Source organism: Argopecten irradians, chromosome 2 (assembly GCF_041381155.1).
Source record: "Argopecten irradians isolate NY chromosome 2, Ai_NY, whole genome shotgun sequence".
In the NCBI taxonomy this organism is placed as follows: domain Eukaryota; kingdom Metazoa; phylum Mollusca; class Bivalvia; order Pectinida; family Pectinidae; genus Argopecten; species Argopecten irradians.
The window spans coordinates 71,370,898-71,386,310 of NC_091135.1; the positions used below are offsets into that span (position 1 = coordinate 71,370,898).

Here is a 15,413-nt window from a genome sequence, read left to right on the forward strand (position 1 = left end):
GATAAAAACAACAAAATAATTACAACAGCAATGACCACGATAAAAACAAAAAAAAAACAAAAAAAACAGTTACAACAGGTATAACCACGATAAATACAACAAAACAATTACAACAGCTATAACCACGATAAAACAACAAAACATTTACAACAGCTACATTATGTATAACCACGATAAAAACAACAAAACAATTACAACAGCAATGACCACGATAAAAACAACAAAACAATTACAACAGCTACATTATGTATAACCACGATTAAAACAACAAAACAATTACAACAGCAATGACCACGATAAAAACAACAAAACTATTACAACAGCTATACAACGATAAAAACAATAAAACAATTACAACAGCTACATTATCTATAATAAGGATAAAAACAACAAAACAATTACAACAGCTACATTATGTATAACCACGAAAAAAACGACAAAACTATTACAACAACAATGACCACGATAAAAACAACAAAACAATTACAACAGCAATGACCACGATAAAAACAACAAAATAATTACAACAGCAATGACCACGATAAAACAACAAAACATTTACAACAGCTACATTATGTATAACCACGATAAAAACAACAAAATAATTACAACAGCAATGACAACGATAAAAACAACAAAACAATTACAACAGCTATAACCACGATAAAAACAACAAAACAATTACAACAGCTACATTATGTATAACCACGATAAAAACAACAAAACAATTACAACAGCAATGACCACGATAAAACAACAAAACATTTACAACAGCTACATTATGTATAACCACGATAAAAACAACAAAATAATTACAACAGCAATGACCACGATAAAAACAACAAAATAATTACAACAGCAATGACAACGATAAAAACAACAAAACAATTACAACAGCTATAACCACGATAAAAACAACAAAACAATTACAACAGCTACATTATGTATAACCACGATAAAAACAACAAAACTATTACAACAGCAATGACCACGATAAAAACAACAAAACAATTACAACAGCTACATTATGTATAACTACGATAAAAACAACAAAACAATTACAACAGCAATGACCACGATAAAAACAACAAAACTATTACAACAGCTATAACCACGATAAAAACAACAAAACATTTACAACAGCTACATTATGTATAACCACGATAAAAACAACAAAACAATTACAACAGCTACAATATGTATAACCACGATAAAAACAACAAACAAATAAGATAATTCTTATTTCAAATTGTTTATTTGATAACAGTGCTTTCACAATAAACAGTGAACAATAAATGACAAAATCAGTCATTCTCTACATCAGTAATATATACATGAACTGTACTTATACATCATTAAACATCATGATACAAGTGTGAGGAATATTACACAACCCTCCAAAAACCCAGCAAAGCCCAAGAGGAAAGCCTTTAAATTCATTTTAGCTTAGAATGAAATTCATTTTTCAAAGATATATGCAATAATTTTTAACTATTTCAAGTCCTTGTTGACCTTAATCTCTGAAGTCAGGAAAGATGATTAAAAACTGGCGTTTAATATTTTCACCAAAGTAAAGAATTTTAGTTTTTTTTCATTGACTCAAACTTGTATTTTCCATTATAAAACAAGACATCCCTCTCAGGCAAAATAATAACCTTGAACATTTAAATCAGTGAATAACAATGGCTTTATTTGATAAATTATAATAGATACATTGTACAACACAAATCCACTATTTTCCATCAAAGAATATTTTCTTACAAAAGGTTTTGACATTTTTATTACAGTGATTTAAATAACATAATTACATCAAATTATTACAACATCTTACTGTTAAAAAAATAGTAAAACAATGTATCTATATATAACAATGTAGATTTCACAATAAAAAGTCTATTAAAATTAAAAATCTGATATAATTTACAAAAGATCACAGAGAAGTCATTATCACAGGAATATTACTGTCGTGCTGGTCAAAGCGTTGATAAAAAATGTTATCAAGTTGTTTGAACTGTTGGAAAATAACTTTGTTCATCAGACTAAAAAATTGATAATTTGGTTGAATTACTTGATTGTTAGATTATATTTGAAGCTTGCTTGTATAACTTTTGAAGACTGAAAATTTGGTCTCTTTTTGTGTTTTTGCATACAATCAATTTATTTTATTTTTATTTTGTTGATTATTATCTAATTACAATGGAATTATAGTAGTGTTAAACAAAATATAATTGATATCTTAGTTTATTTTTGAAGTTTAAAGATTGATATGTAAGCTAACCAGTCATAGCATACTACACTGTGAATGAACAATGTTTCTACAATGTAGCAATTCACTGAAGTAGTTATTTTATATACTTTGTAACTTTTCTAACAACTTGATAACATTTTTCATCAACGCTTTGACCAGCACGACAGTAAAGATGCTCCACCGCCGACAGAGCATAAATGATATTCATCATTCGAACAATAATGTGAGTTTAATCGTGTATATATATGCCTAATTAACACAAAAAATAATATAAAATAATTTATTTCGCCTTTGGTGCATGCGCAATCAGTACTTCATTTCATATAGAATATAGTGCCATGGAATTATTTTTCATATTTTTAACTTGAAAGTAAAATTAGAAGCTCAAACTTTTCAATGGTGGTAATTGTGTAAAGTAAGTAACTTTTGTAACAGAAGAAAAATACTAAATCGTCTGCTACTGTTTTTGATAGTGAAAAAATACCATTTGTCAGCGGTGGAGCAGCTTTAAGTTTGGCTCACTGTATAACTGATTGAAATAATTAATGGTAGAACTTATCACATTTAATGCTCATTTGGCATCAATGCTCAAAAACATTTTGGCCACTTTTTGCAAAACTGTTAAGGCTTCGATACAATAAAATATTTAATTCCTACAGATCATTCTATTTCACACAGTCATAAGTGGATCTAAATATTTAACTAAAGATATTCCGTCCATAAACTTCAATTGTCTTTAGTATTTGAATAAGTTTCAAAAACCTTTGTACCTGAAAATGTAAGGGTAGATATCTAACAGAGGACAAAGGTTGTAGGAATTTGTTTGTGTTAACGTGAGAAATAACAATATCTCTCACAAAATGTAGGAAAATGTTTTAAATTCTATCACTACAAAGTGCACGTGTTTGTTCCTTTGTGATTTTACTGATAAACCTGAATATTTGGCACTAGATGTTGTATAACTGTGATCACACATGCTGTGGGACAGCACTGTAAACTTTCCTGTAGAAACAAATAATGAAGATATGGAATACCATGGCCCCCAGAAGAGTGCGCTCCAATCCACAGTGGACACACTAACTGTCACCATACTGTCCAGAAAGCCTCCACACTGCCAGTAGTATATTCTTCAGTGAGCTGGAGCCAACAAGGGTTCCTCAAGGGTGGGTACCATCGACTGAGATGGGATGAAATATTTCTGAGATGACTTCAGTGTAATAAGAACTGGCTCTTGGAACCGAGAATCAAACTCATCGATATAACTGGGGAACGGATTGATATATAGTGTTTTCATTGGTAGATTTATACTGGGGCTAAAGCCTGTCAGCTGACCCGGAGGGGGCTGGTTACCGCGATTTGTGGTGGCCAGTTGTCGGTAATCTAAAACACAATCACGAGTATTACTACATTTACGATACAAAACAATCAGTTTTCTTTATTTTGTTCTATACATTTTATAAAAAAAACAAGTAATTAGTGATATTTTTAGAGGAATATTAGGTACCTGGTATCAAGGACATTAACTTACATATTATAATTTAGACAACATTTTTTATTATGTTATCATTTGCTGCTAAACTGATAGCTTCTAAAGAAAAAAAATATACAGTGTGTACCTATAAGCAGTAGGAACGATAAGTTTTTTAGGAATTGAAGAGAAAAATGCCCTGATTACTTACCGACATGTAGGTTGGTTTCTCTGTGAGGACGACATTTACTGGTGTGAGTTTCACCAAGTCGTACCAAAGCAGGTTTACTACAATTAAAGTTGTACATTATTAGCACTGCAAAAAGTGCTCAATACTTAAGATAAAATGTTCCCAGAAAACTTCTTGTTTTTAAATAGCATAACTCCATTGTATTGAATATCGTATTAATTTTTTATTTTATGTTGTTTTTCTATAAAGTTAGGAAATGATAAAACAGTAACGATTCAGAAACAAAAAGGAAATTCAAAACTTACATCATTATAATTTCATGCTAAAATAAGTTTACCCCTAAAATCAAAGAACATTACGTACTGTGGAAGTTTGGGTAGGACGAGAACGGTGTTTTTGGCCTGTACAACGTTGTCCTGTGAGCCAGCAGCACGCTTGCCTCCCTTTCTCACTCCATCTACAGCCTTCTCCAACATCATGTCACAGAAATAGTTCAAGGCATCCATGTAGGTGGCTGTCTCTACCACGGCTAAGTCTGGAGGCTTGTCAAATGTCACTGGAAACATCATCAGTATCGTATTACCAGGTAGCTAAGGTATTGTGATGAACATCTCATTGACAGTAAGTTTCAAATAAGTTTCAAATGAGTTTTAAATTATGTACAAAACCTCTGAATCAATATAAACAAATACCAGTCTTAAAACTCTAAGCCTGATAAGTAGTGGCACATGGAATACACACATCAATTGGTGATAGCACGTTTACATCTAAGCCAACAGAAGAGTTTTACCTGTGATACTGCGGCGGCGATCCTCCCCTGGGACACGTGGTATGAATTCCGTGCCCTCCGGTAGGGTAGTTACAGTCTCCTGATCATCAGGGATACCCTCACCGCCACCCTGTACAATACACAAAGTATCACCAGCTATTACAATACTTGTATCTTAACAAGGTAGGATTATAGTAATTCAAGACTTGAACTAGAAATATGTCTGTTAGACATCCAGTGCTCCCTTACTACTTCCTAACATTAATTTCCAGTATAAAATTATCCTCAGCAAAAGGCCAGGTGTATGTAACACTTTCACTTATTATCCATGGGACTATTGCAAGGAGATGGTTTACGTTCTTGATGTATTGTAAAAAATACTTTCCTTTACTTCATCAGAACTTTAAATGTGAAATTACTTTGAACTTTGTTAATAGTATTCTTTGTAACTTACATAGAAGTGTGCTTATTATCATATTGATATTGATACTATTGACTTCGTCGCTTTGTTTTATTGACTATATAAACCTAATTGGCATTGTATTGTTCCGGAAGTAGCCAAAGTCGATCAGATACTTAGAATATCGTGAGCAATGCAACAGTTTGTGTGATACTCGGTTTGAAGTTTACACAAAATGAATGTGTTTAGCACTGTATAAAGTCACTGTTGTTAATTTATAGTAGAACATCCCTGACAAGTATATCTTAGTATTTGTATTTGAAAGGTTGGTGTCACTAAATCAGACACTGATTTCCCGTATCGCGTGCGCAGTTGGAACCTGCATGGGCATAGCAGGTGTACACAGACTCCACAACCAACAAGGAAAATAATGAAAAATTAAAAAGTAGTTTTTCCAGACATGTTCATTATGATTGTGGAAATGAGTTTGGACAAAGGTACTTTGAAATCATTATTTCTTGTGGAGGTTCAATTTTTGTGGAATCGTTCTTTGACCAAAATCTATGATTTTTATGTCGCCATGAAAACTGATCTTTTTGATGAATGTATTCAAAAGTCCGGTAAGTTTATGTGTTTATAGGATGTTTAGTACCTAAAGCCTATTCCAGGGAGTATGATAGAAATATTTAAAAGCACCAGTCAAAAAGTATGGTTCAAACAAAGATATTTTCACAATATGGTAGACTACCAGCGATAAGTGTCTATCATGAAATTATCTAACACTAATTGTTTCATGGATATAACTCTAAAAACACTGGTCAAGTTCAATGACAGATCCAGACTTACCACTGACTTCCGAAGGATGCCTTTGTTTCCGGCGCCCCGTTTCTTTGCCTCTGGACGAGAAAGCTTGCCATGAATGTTCTGTCCTTTCTTCATCCTCTCAATTGTATCTGTTAGGTGGAGTTTGTATGATGTCATCCATCTGAGAGAGAAAATACACAATATATACAGAGTATTGAAATCTTTTCTGGTAATCACTACCAATATGTGAGGGGAATAAAATGTCATAAAACCGACCATTTGAACAACAAAGTCTAGAGGCATCATAATAAGATAAAGGATACATAAGTTGCTTGTATTGTCTCCATGGTCTAGAGATGGAAGCTTCTCAGGCATGTCAGATATCTTGGCTTATTCACTCACAGATCAAGAGGCCATGACTATAAGCAAATTTACTGTTGGACATTTTCAAAAAATGGCCATTAGCTCAGATGTAAGAGGCTAGGGATTTGAAGTACGTCAGACATTTTGAAAACTTAGTCATAAAATTGCAAAGGTAAAGGTCTAAGGGTTTATAAGTATTAACTTCTTAGATAGAAGCATGTCCCACATCTACTTGGCTAACCCTTCAGGCCTCACTACGGTAAGAACCTGCATAACGGTAGAATGTACCTGTCGAGCCACTGCTGTGCCATTTTCCTGAGGTCAGCCTTGCGGTCATCTTCCTCCACATTCCAGATATCCCAAGAGTCCAGCTCCTTCTGAATGTGTTTGTGAGGGTCCTGGAGACCGCTGGCCGACAGACTCTCTGCCACCGTCATCCTGTTATATCATGGTCAGGTCATTTAGTGCTAAGATTTAATGCAACAGAAACGCTCCTTTCTTTGTCTAGTATATATAACTTTTATTTTACACTGATTGCGAAACAAGTTATATGACTTACCTATACAAATCACTTTCAATGGCCTGGATGTAACTGTGTTTCTTTTTCTTTATAGTACAGTACTTTTATTTAATACTTTACATTCTACGTGTATTCTACAATAGGTTGCTAGGTATTACCTAAACCCAGGAGACACGGTAATATAACTAGGATACTTTAAACAAACTAATCAGAAAACAATAAATCTTACATTTCAACTGAAGGTGACAAAAGAATGTCAAGACACCTAATATAGATAATAAGAGTGGGTCGGGTAACCCTAAACAGACATAATTTTTTGGCCTTATCAACAGTAAACTCACCGAACTTCCTTATCCCCGTCTAGAAACTGTACCATCAATTCTGTTATGTACTCTTTATCGTACAGACCAAATTTGGTCATAGCTCGCAGTGAGGACACAATGAAGCTCTTCTGTGATGCCACGAGGCACGTGGGTGGCTCCTTACTGTGGTTGAGGATGGCCACCAGGGTCTTATCGATGGCGGCCACCGTGGCCTCCGACATTTCCTCCTGAGTAAACAACATAGTGAGTGCGTCGGTGATACTCGTCTTCATGGGGTACTCCGCCAGACGGAGGACTCGACTCAGCATGGTGGCAAAGTTTTCTGGTGTCCAAGGCTTCGGTATACTCTGCAAAAGGGAGAGAATCAATATTTCTGACATTATACTACAGTAATTGTCTTTCTTATCTCAAGCATCTATATCTGTCTATGTAAACAATAATAAATTCTACCTGTATTATGTCAATCAGCCCAACCATGATTTCTGCCAGTATATGTATAATCACAGGTAAATCTACATTGTAAGTCCTACCAGTATATGTATTATCACAGGTAAATCTACATTGTAAGTCCTACCAGTATATGTATTATCACAGGTAAATCTACATTGTTAGTCCTACCAGTATATGCATTATCACAGGTAAATCTACATTGTGAATCCTACCAGTATATGTATTATCACAGGTAAATCTACATTGTAAATTCTACCAGTATATGTATTATCACAGGTAAATCTACATTGTAAGTCCTACCAGTATATGTATTATCACAGGTAAATCTACATAGAAATCCTACCAGTATATGTATTATCACAGGTAAATCTACATTGTTACATTGTAAGTCCTACCAGTATATGTATTATCACAGGTAAATCTACATTGTAAATCCTACCAGTATATATTTTATCACAAGTAAATCTACATTGTAAGTCCTACCAGTATATGTATTATCAAAGGTAAATCTACATTGTAAGTTCTACCAGTATATGTATTATTACAGGTAAATCTACATTGTAAGTCCTACCAGTATATGTATTATCACAGGTAAATCTACATTGTAAATCCTACCAGTATATATTTTATCACAAGTAAATCTACATTGTAATTCCTACCAGTATATGTATTATCACAGGTAAATCTACATTGTAAATCCTACCAGTATATGTATTATCACAGGTAAATCTACATTGTAAGTCCTACCAGTATATGTATTATCACAGGTAAATCTACATTGTAAGTCCTACCAGTATATGTATTATCACAGGTAAATCTACATAGAAATCCTACCAGTATATGTATTATCACAGGTAAATCTACATGGTAAGTCCTACCAGTATATGTATTATCACAGGTAAACCTACATTGTAAGTCCTACCAGTATATGTATTATCACAGGTAAATCTACATAGAAATCCTACCAGTATATGTATTATCACAGGTAAATCTACATGGTAAGTCCTACCAGTATATGTATTATCACAGGTAAATCTACATTGTAATTAAGTCCTACCAGTATATGTATTATCACAGGTAAATCTACATTGTAAGTCCTACCAGTATATGTATTATCACAGGTAAATCTACATTGTAAGTCCTACCAGTATATGTATTATCACAGGTAAATCTACATTGTAAGTCCTACCAGTATATGTATTATCACAGGTAAATCTACATTGTAAGTCCTACCAGTATATGTATTATCACAGGTAAATCTACATTGTAAATCCTACCAGTATATGTATTATCACAGGTAAATCTACATTGTAAGTCCTACCAGTATATGTATTATCACAGGTAAATCTACATTGTAAATCCTACCAGTATATGTATTATCACAGGTAAATCTACATTGTAAGTCCTACCAGTATATGTATTATCACAGGTAAATCTACATTGTAAATCCTACCAGTATATGTATTATCACAGGTAAATCTACATTGTAAGTCCTACCAGTATATGTATTATCACAGGTAAATCTACATTGTAAGTCCTACCAGTATATGTATTATCACAGGTAAATCTACATTGTAATCCTACCAGTATATGTATTATCACAGGTAAATCTACATTGTAAGTCCTACCAGTATATGTATTATCACAGGTAAATCTACATTGTAAGTCCTACCAGTATATGTATTATCACAGGTAAATCTACATTGTAAGTCCTACCAGTATATGTATTATCACAGGTAAATCTACATTGTAAGTCCTACCAGTATATGTATTATTACAGGTAAATCTACATTGTAAGTCCTACCAGTATATGTATTATCACAGGTAAATCTACATTGTAAGTCCTACCAGTATATGTATCACAGGTAAATCTACATTGTAGTCTACCATATAGTATTATCACAGGTAAATCTACATTGTAAGTCCTACCAGTATATGTTATTATCACAGGTAAATCTACATTGTAACATTGTAAGTCCTACCAGTATATGTATTATCACAGGTAAATCTACATTGTAAGTCCTACCAGTATATGTATTATTACAGGTAAATCTACATTGCAAGTCCTACCAGTATATGTATTATCACAGGTAAATCTACATTGTAAGTCCTACCAGTATATGTATTATCACAGGTAAATCTATATTGTAAGTCCTACCAGTATATGTATTATCACAGGTAAATCTACATAGAAATCCTACCATTGTAAGTCCTACCAGTATATGTATTATCACAGGTAAATCTACATAGAAATCCTACCAGTATATGTATTATCACAGGTAAATCTACATAGAAATCCTACCAGTATATGTATTATCATAGGTAAATCTACATTGTAAGTCCTACCAGTATATGTATTATCACAGGTAAATCTACATTGTAAGTCCTACCAGTATATGTATTATCACAGGTAAATCTACATTGTAAGTCCTACCAGTATATGTATTATCACAGGTAAATCTACATTGTAAATCCTACCAGTATATGTATTATCACAGGTAAATCTACATTGATAATAAAAAATAATAATTAGTCTACCAGTAATTTTTCAAACTTAAAAGTCATAATTAAAATCTGAAATACAGTAGAATAAGAAAGCAACTCACCTCCATATTCGGAAAGAATTTCTCAAACCAAGTTGTGCCGTTGAACTGTGTAATGAAGTCTGGCACAGGTGTATCTGGTCTAGGTGGGGTGGGGGTCCTTGCCTTGGGTGGCGGGGCTGTTGCCCTTGCCCTCTTCATTGGAGTTGAGGGTGGGGTCTTTTCTACTGGGGGAGGTGGTGTTGGTTCCTTCACTGGTGATGGGGGAAGTGGTTTTTTCACCACTGGTGGTGGTAATGGTTTGAACTCTCGTTTAGGCAGTGGGGCAGATGGTCTAGGTTTCACCTCCGCTGGGGATGGTATGGGCTTATCAAAGTCTAAGTCTCTCGGAGATCTTGGCGTGGTGGTGATGGTGGAATCATCATCATCCTTAGTAAATAGAAAATACATTTTGTAATATTAACTTTATAAAATATTTATACGTGAAGTACAAAGCACAATACAAAGTAAATGTTTGATTAACTAGTGTTAACCGTTATTGAGGCATGTGATGTGCCCAGTTATAGACATCCAATTGTTACACCAAATGTTAGAAGTTTGAACAAAATTGATCCAAAATCTAGTTATTGGCCATTTTACAAAACCTGTGTATAGTGACCTGATTATTATGGCAACCAAAATGAAAACCTGCATGACTATATATACACAAATTAATCAATCTATTGTGGATGTCAAATTTACTCTAGCAACATGACTAGGAATATAAGTGCTTCATGATCAAAGCAAAATCAAACTTTTTGAAATGCCTTTTTTTCTTGTATCATTTACCCTGTGTTATTTGTTCCTTGTTTGAATTTGTTAGATATCATGGTGCTTTATAACCACAATGTGAGAACTTACAGCAGGTGCTTTATAATCACAGTGTGAGAACTTACAGCAGGTGCTTTATAATCACAGTGTGAGAACTTACAGCGGGTGGTTTATAATCACAGTGTGAGAACTTACAGCAGGTGGTTTATAATCACAGTGTGAGAACTTACAGCAGGTGGTTTATAATCACAGTGTGAGAGCTTACAGCAGGTGCTTTATAATCAGTGTGTGAGAACTTACAGCAGGTGCTTAATAATCATAGTGTGAGAACTTACAGCAGGTGCTTTATAATCACAGTGTGAGAACTTACAGCAGGTGCTTTATAATCACAGTGTGAGAACTTACAGCAGGTGCTTTATAATCACAGTGTGAGAACTTACAGTGAGAACTTACAGGGTGTTTATAATCACAGTGTGAGAACTTACAGCAGGTGGTTTATAATCACAGTGTGAGAACTTACAGCAGGTGTTTATAATCACAGTGTGAGAACTTACAGCAGGTGGTTTATAATCACAGTGTGAGAACTTACAGCAGGTGCTTTATAATCACAGTGTGAGAACTTACAGCAGGTGCTTTATAATCACAGTGTGAGAACTTACAGAAGGTGCTTTATAATCACAGTGTGAGAACTTACAGCAGGTGCTTTATAATCACAGTGTGAGAACTTACAGCAGGTGCTTTATAATCACAGTGTGAGAACTTACAGCAGGGTGGTTTATAATCACAGTGTGAGAACTTACAGCAGGTGTTTATAATCACAGTGTGAGAACTTACAGCAGGTGCTTTATAATCACAGTGTGAGAACTTACAGCAGGTGTTTATAATCACATGTGAGAACTTACAGCAGGTGCTTTATAATCACAGTGTGAGAACTTACAGCAGGTGGTTTTTATAATCACAGTGTGAGAACTTACAGACAGCAGGTGCTTTATAATCACAGTGTGAGAACTTACAGCAGGTGCTTTATAATCACAGTGTGAGAACTTACAGCAGGTGCTTTATAATCACAGTGTGAGAACTTACAGCAGGTGGTTTATAATCACAGTGTGAGAACTTACAGCAGGTGCTTTATAATCACAGTGTGAGAACTTACAGCAGGTGCTTTTTATAATCACAGTGTGAGAACTTACAGCAGGTGCTTTATAATCACAGTGTGAGAACTTACAGCAGGTGCTTTATAATCACAGTGTGAGAACTTACAGCAGGTGCTTTATAATCACAGTGTGAGAACTTACAGCAGGTGTTTATAATCACAGTGTGAGAACTTACAGCAGGTGCTTTATAATCACAGTGTGAGAACTTACAGCAGGTGGTTTATAATCACAGTGTGAGAACTTACAGCAGGTGGTTTATAATCACAGTGTGAGAACTTACAGCAGGTGGTTTATAATCACAGTGTGAGAACTTACAGCAGGTGCTTTATAATCACAGTGTGAGAACTTACAGCAGGTGCTTTATAATCACAGTGTGAGAACTTACAGCAGGTGTTTATAATCACAGTGTGAGAACTTACAGCAGGTGCTTTATAATCACAGTGTGAGAACTTAACAGCAGGTGCTTTATAATCACAGTGTGAGAACTTACAGCAGGTGCTTTATAATCACAGTGTGAGAACTTACAGCAGGTGCTTTATAATCACAGTGTGAGAACTTACAGCAGGTGCTTTATAATCACAGTGTGAGAACTTACAGCAGGTGGTTTATAATCACAGTGATAGAACTTACAGCAGGTGCTTTATAATCACAGTGTGAGAACTTACAGCAGGTGCTTTATAATCACAGTGTGAGAACTTACAGCAGGTGCTTTATAATCACAGTGTGAGAACTTACAGCAGGTGCTTTATAATCACAGTGTGAGAACTTACAGCAGGTGCTTTATAATCACAGTGTGAGAACTTACAGCAGGTGGTTTATAATCACAGTGTGAGAACTTACAGCAGGTGCTTTATAATCACAGTGTGAGAACTTACAGCAGGTGCTTTATAATCACAGTGTGAGAACTTACAGCAGGTGCTTTATAATCACAGTGTGAGAACTTACAGCAGGTGCTTTATAATCACAGTGTGAGAACTTACAGCAGGTGCTTTATAATCACAGTGTGAGAACTTACAGCAGGTGCTTTTAATCACAGTGTGAGAACTTACAGCAGGTGCTTTATAATCACAGTGTGAGAACTTACAGCAGGTGCTTTATAATCACAGTGTGAGAACTTACAGCAGGTGCTTTATAATCACAGTGTGAGAACTTACAGCAGGTGCTTTATAATCACAGTGTGAGAACTTACAGCAGGTGCTTTTTATAATCACAGTGTGAGAACTTACAGCAGGTGCTTTATAATCACAGTGTGAGAACTTACAGCAGGTGCTTTATAATCACAGTGTGAGAACTTACAGCAGGTGCTTTATAATCACAGTGTGAGAACTTACAGCAGGTGCTTTATAATCACAGTGTGAGAACTTACAGCAGGTGCTTTATGATCAGTGTGAGAACTTACAGCAGGTGCTTAATAATCACAGTGTGAGAACTTACAGCAGGTGCTTTATAATCACAGTGTGAGAACTTACAGCAGGTGCTTTATAATCACAGTGTGAGAACTTACAGCAGGTGCTTTATAATCACAGTGTGAGAACTTACAGCAGGTGCTTTATAATCACAGTGTGAGAACTTACAGCAGGTGCTTTATAATCACAGTGTGAGAACTTACAGCAGGTGCTTTATAATCACAGTGTGAGAACTTACAGCAGGTGCTTTATAATCACAGTGTGAGAACTTACAGCAGGTGCTTTATAATCACAGTGTGAGAACTTACAGCAGGTGGTTTATAATCACAGTGTGAGAACTTACAGCAGGTGCTTTATAATCACAGTGTGAGAACTTACAGCAGGTGCTTTATAATCACAGTGTGAGAACTTACAGCAGGTGCTTTATAATCACAGTGTGAGAACTTACAGCAGGTGTGTTTATAATCACAGTGTGAGAACTTACAGCAGGTGCTTTATAATCACAGTGTGAGAACTTACAGCAGGTGCTTTTATAATCACAGTGTGAGAACTTACAGCAGGTGCTTTATAATCACAGTGTGAGAACTTACAGCAGGTGCTTTATAATCACAGTGTGAGAACTTACAGCAGGTGGTTTATAATCACAGTGTGAGAACTTACAGCAGGTGGTTTATAATCACAGTGTGAGAACTTACAGCAGGTGCTTTATAATCACAGTGTGAGAACTTACAGCAGGTGCTTTATAATCACAGTGTGAGAACTTACAGCAGGTGCTTTATAATCACAGTGTGAGAACTTACAGCAGGTGCTTTATAATCACATTGTGAGAACTTACAGCAGGTGCTTTATAATCACAGTGTGAGAACTTACAGCAGGTGCTTTATAATCACAGTGTGAGAACTTACAGAAGGTGCTTTATAATCACAGTGTGAGAATTTACAGTGGGTGCTTTATAATCACAGTGTGAGAGCTTACAGCAGTTGCTTTATAATCACAGTGTGAGAACTTACAGCGGGTGGTTAATAATCACAGTGTGAGAACTTACAGCAGGTGGTTTATAATCACAGTGTGAGAACTTACAGCAGGTGCTTTATAATCACAGTGAGAGAACTTACAGTGGGTGGTTTATAATCACAGTGTGAGAACTTACAGTGGGTGGTTTATAATCACAGTGTGAGAACTTACAGCAGGTGCTTTATAATCACAGTGTGAGAACTTACAGCAGGTGCTTTTTAATCACAGTGTGAGAACTTACAGCAGGTGCTTTATAATCACAGTGAGAGAACTTACAGTGGGTGGTTTATAATCACAGTGTGAGAACTTACAGCAGGTGCTTTATAATCACAGTGAGAGAACTTACAGTGGGTGGTTTATAATCACAGTGTGAGAACTTACAGCAGGTGCTTTATAATCACAGTGAGAGAACTTACAGTGGGTGGTTTATAATCACAGTGTGAGAACTTACAGCAGGTGCTTTATAATCACAGTGTGAGAACTTACAGCAGGTGCTTTATAATCACAGTGTGAGAACTTACAGCAGGTGGTTTAGAAGCGGCCGCCTGAAGCTTAGATAGGAGAGAGGTAGGCTCCCTAGAAACCACTGGTGGGGTCGCGTCCTTGTCAATCACATGGACCGTGTCCTTTCTGCTGAAGGTCACCTCCTTAGCATCCTTCGACCGTATCGGAGGAGGGGAAGGAGTTGGAGGCTCAGAAATAATAGGACTCTCTGGAACTGATTCTTCATCTTCCTTGGAGCCATAGTCAAAAAACATAGGTTCTGGAGTTACTTCCCTTTCTTCTTCCACTTCCTCTGGAGGAGGCTGCAACAGTGAAAAAAGAATACTATTTCTGTCAATCTGACTTTTCAAAAAAAAATGCACACCTGAAAACACCATCAGAAATAAAACTCAAAGAACCAGCATTCTACAACACAAATCATGCATGACTTCAAGCCTAACTACTTAC

At 35.4% G+C, this 15,413-nt stretch overlaps 1 protein-coding gene across 1 annotated transcript in view; it reads right to left on the bottom strand.

Moving 5' to 3' along the window:
- Positions 1 to 1,233: 1,233 nt before the first annotated feature.
- Positions 1,234 to 15,413, bottom strand: part of LOC138316371 (WD repeat-containing protein 97-like) — a 63,431-nt gene continuing 49,251 nt past the window's right edge. Inside the window, 9 exon segments of the mRNA XM_069258073.1 lie at positions 1,234 to 3,628; positions 3,928 to 4,004; positions 4,270 to 4,462; positions 4,697 to 4,805; positions 5,922 to 6,060; positions 6,531 to 6,680; positions 7,104 to 7,432; positions 10,142 to 10,507; positions 14,984 to 15,268. Of these exon segments, the coding sequence (XP_069114174.1) occupies positions 3,378 to 3,628; positions 3,928 to 4,004; positions 4,270 to 4,462; positions 4,697 to 4,805; positions 5,922 to 6,060; positions 6,531 to 6,680; positions 7,104 to 7,432; positions 10,142 to 10,507; positions 14,984 to 15,268 (1,899 nt within the window). The 3' untranslated portion in view covers positions 1,234 to 3,377.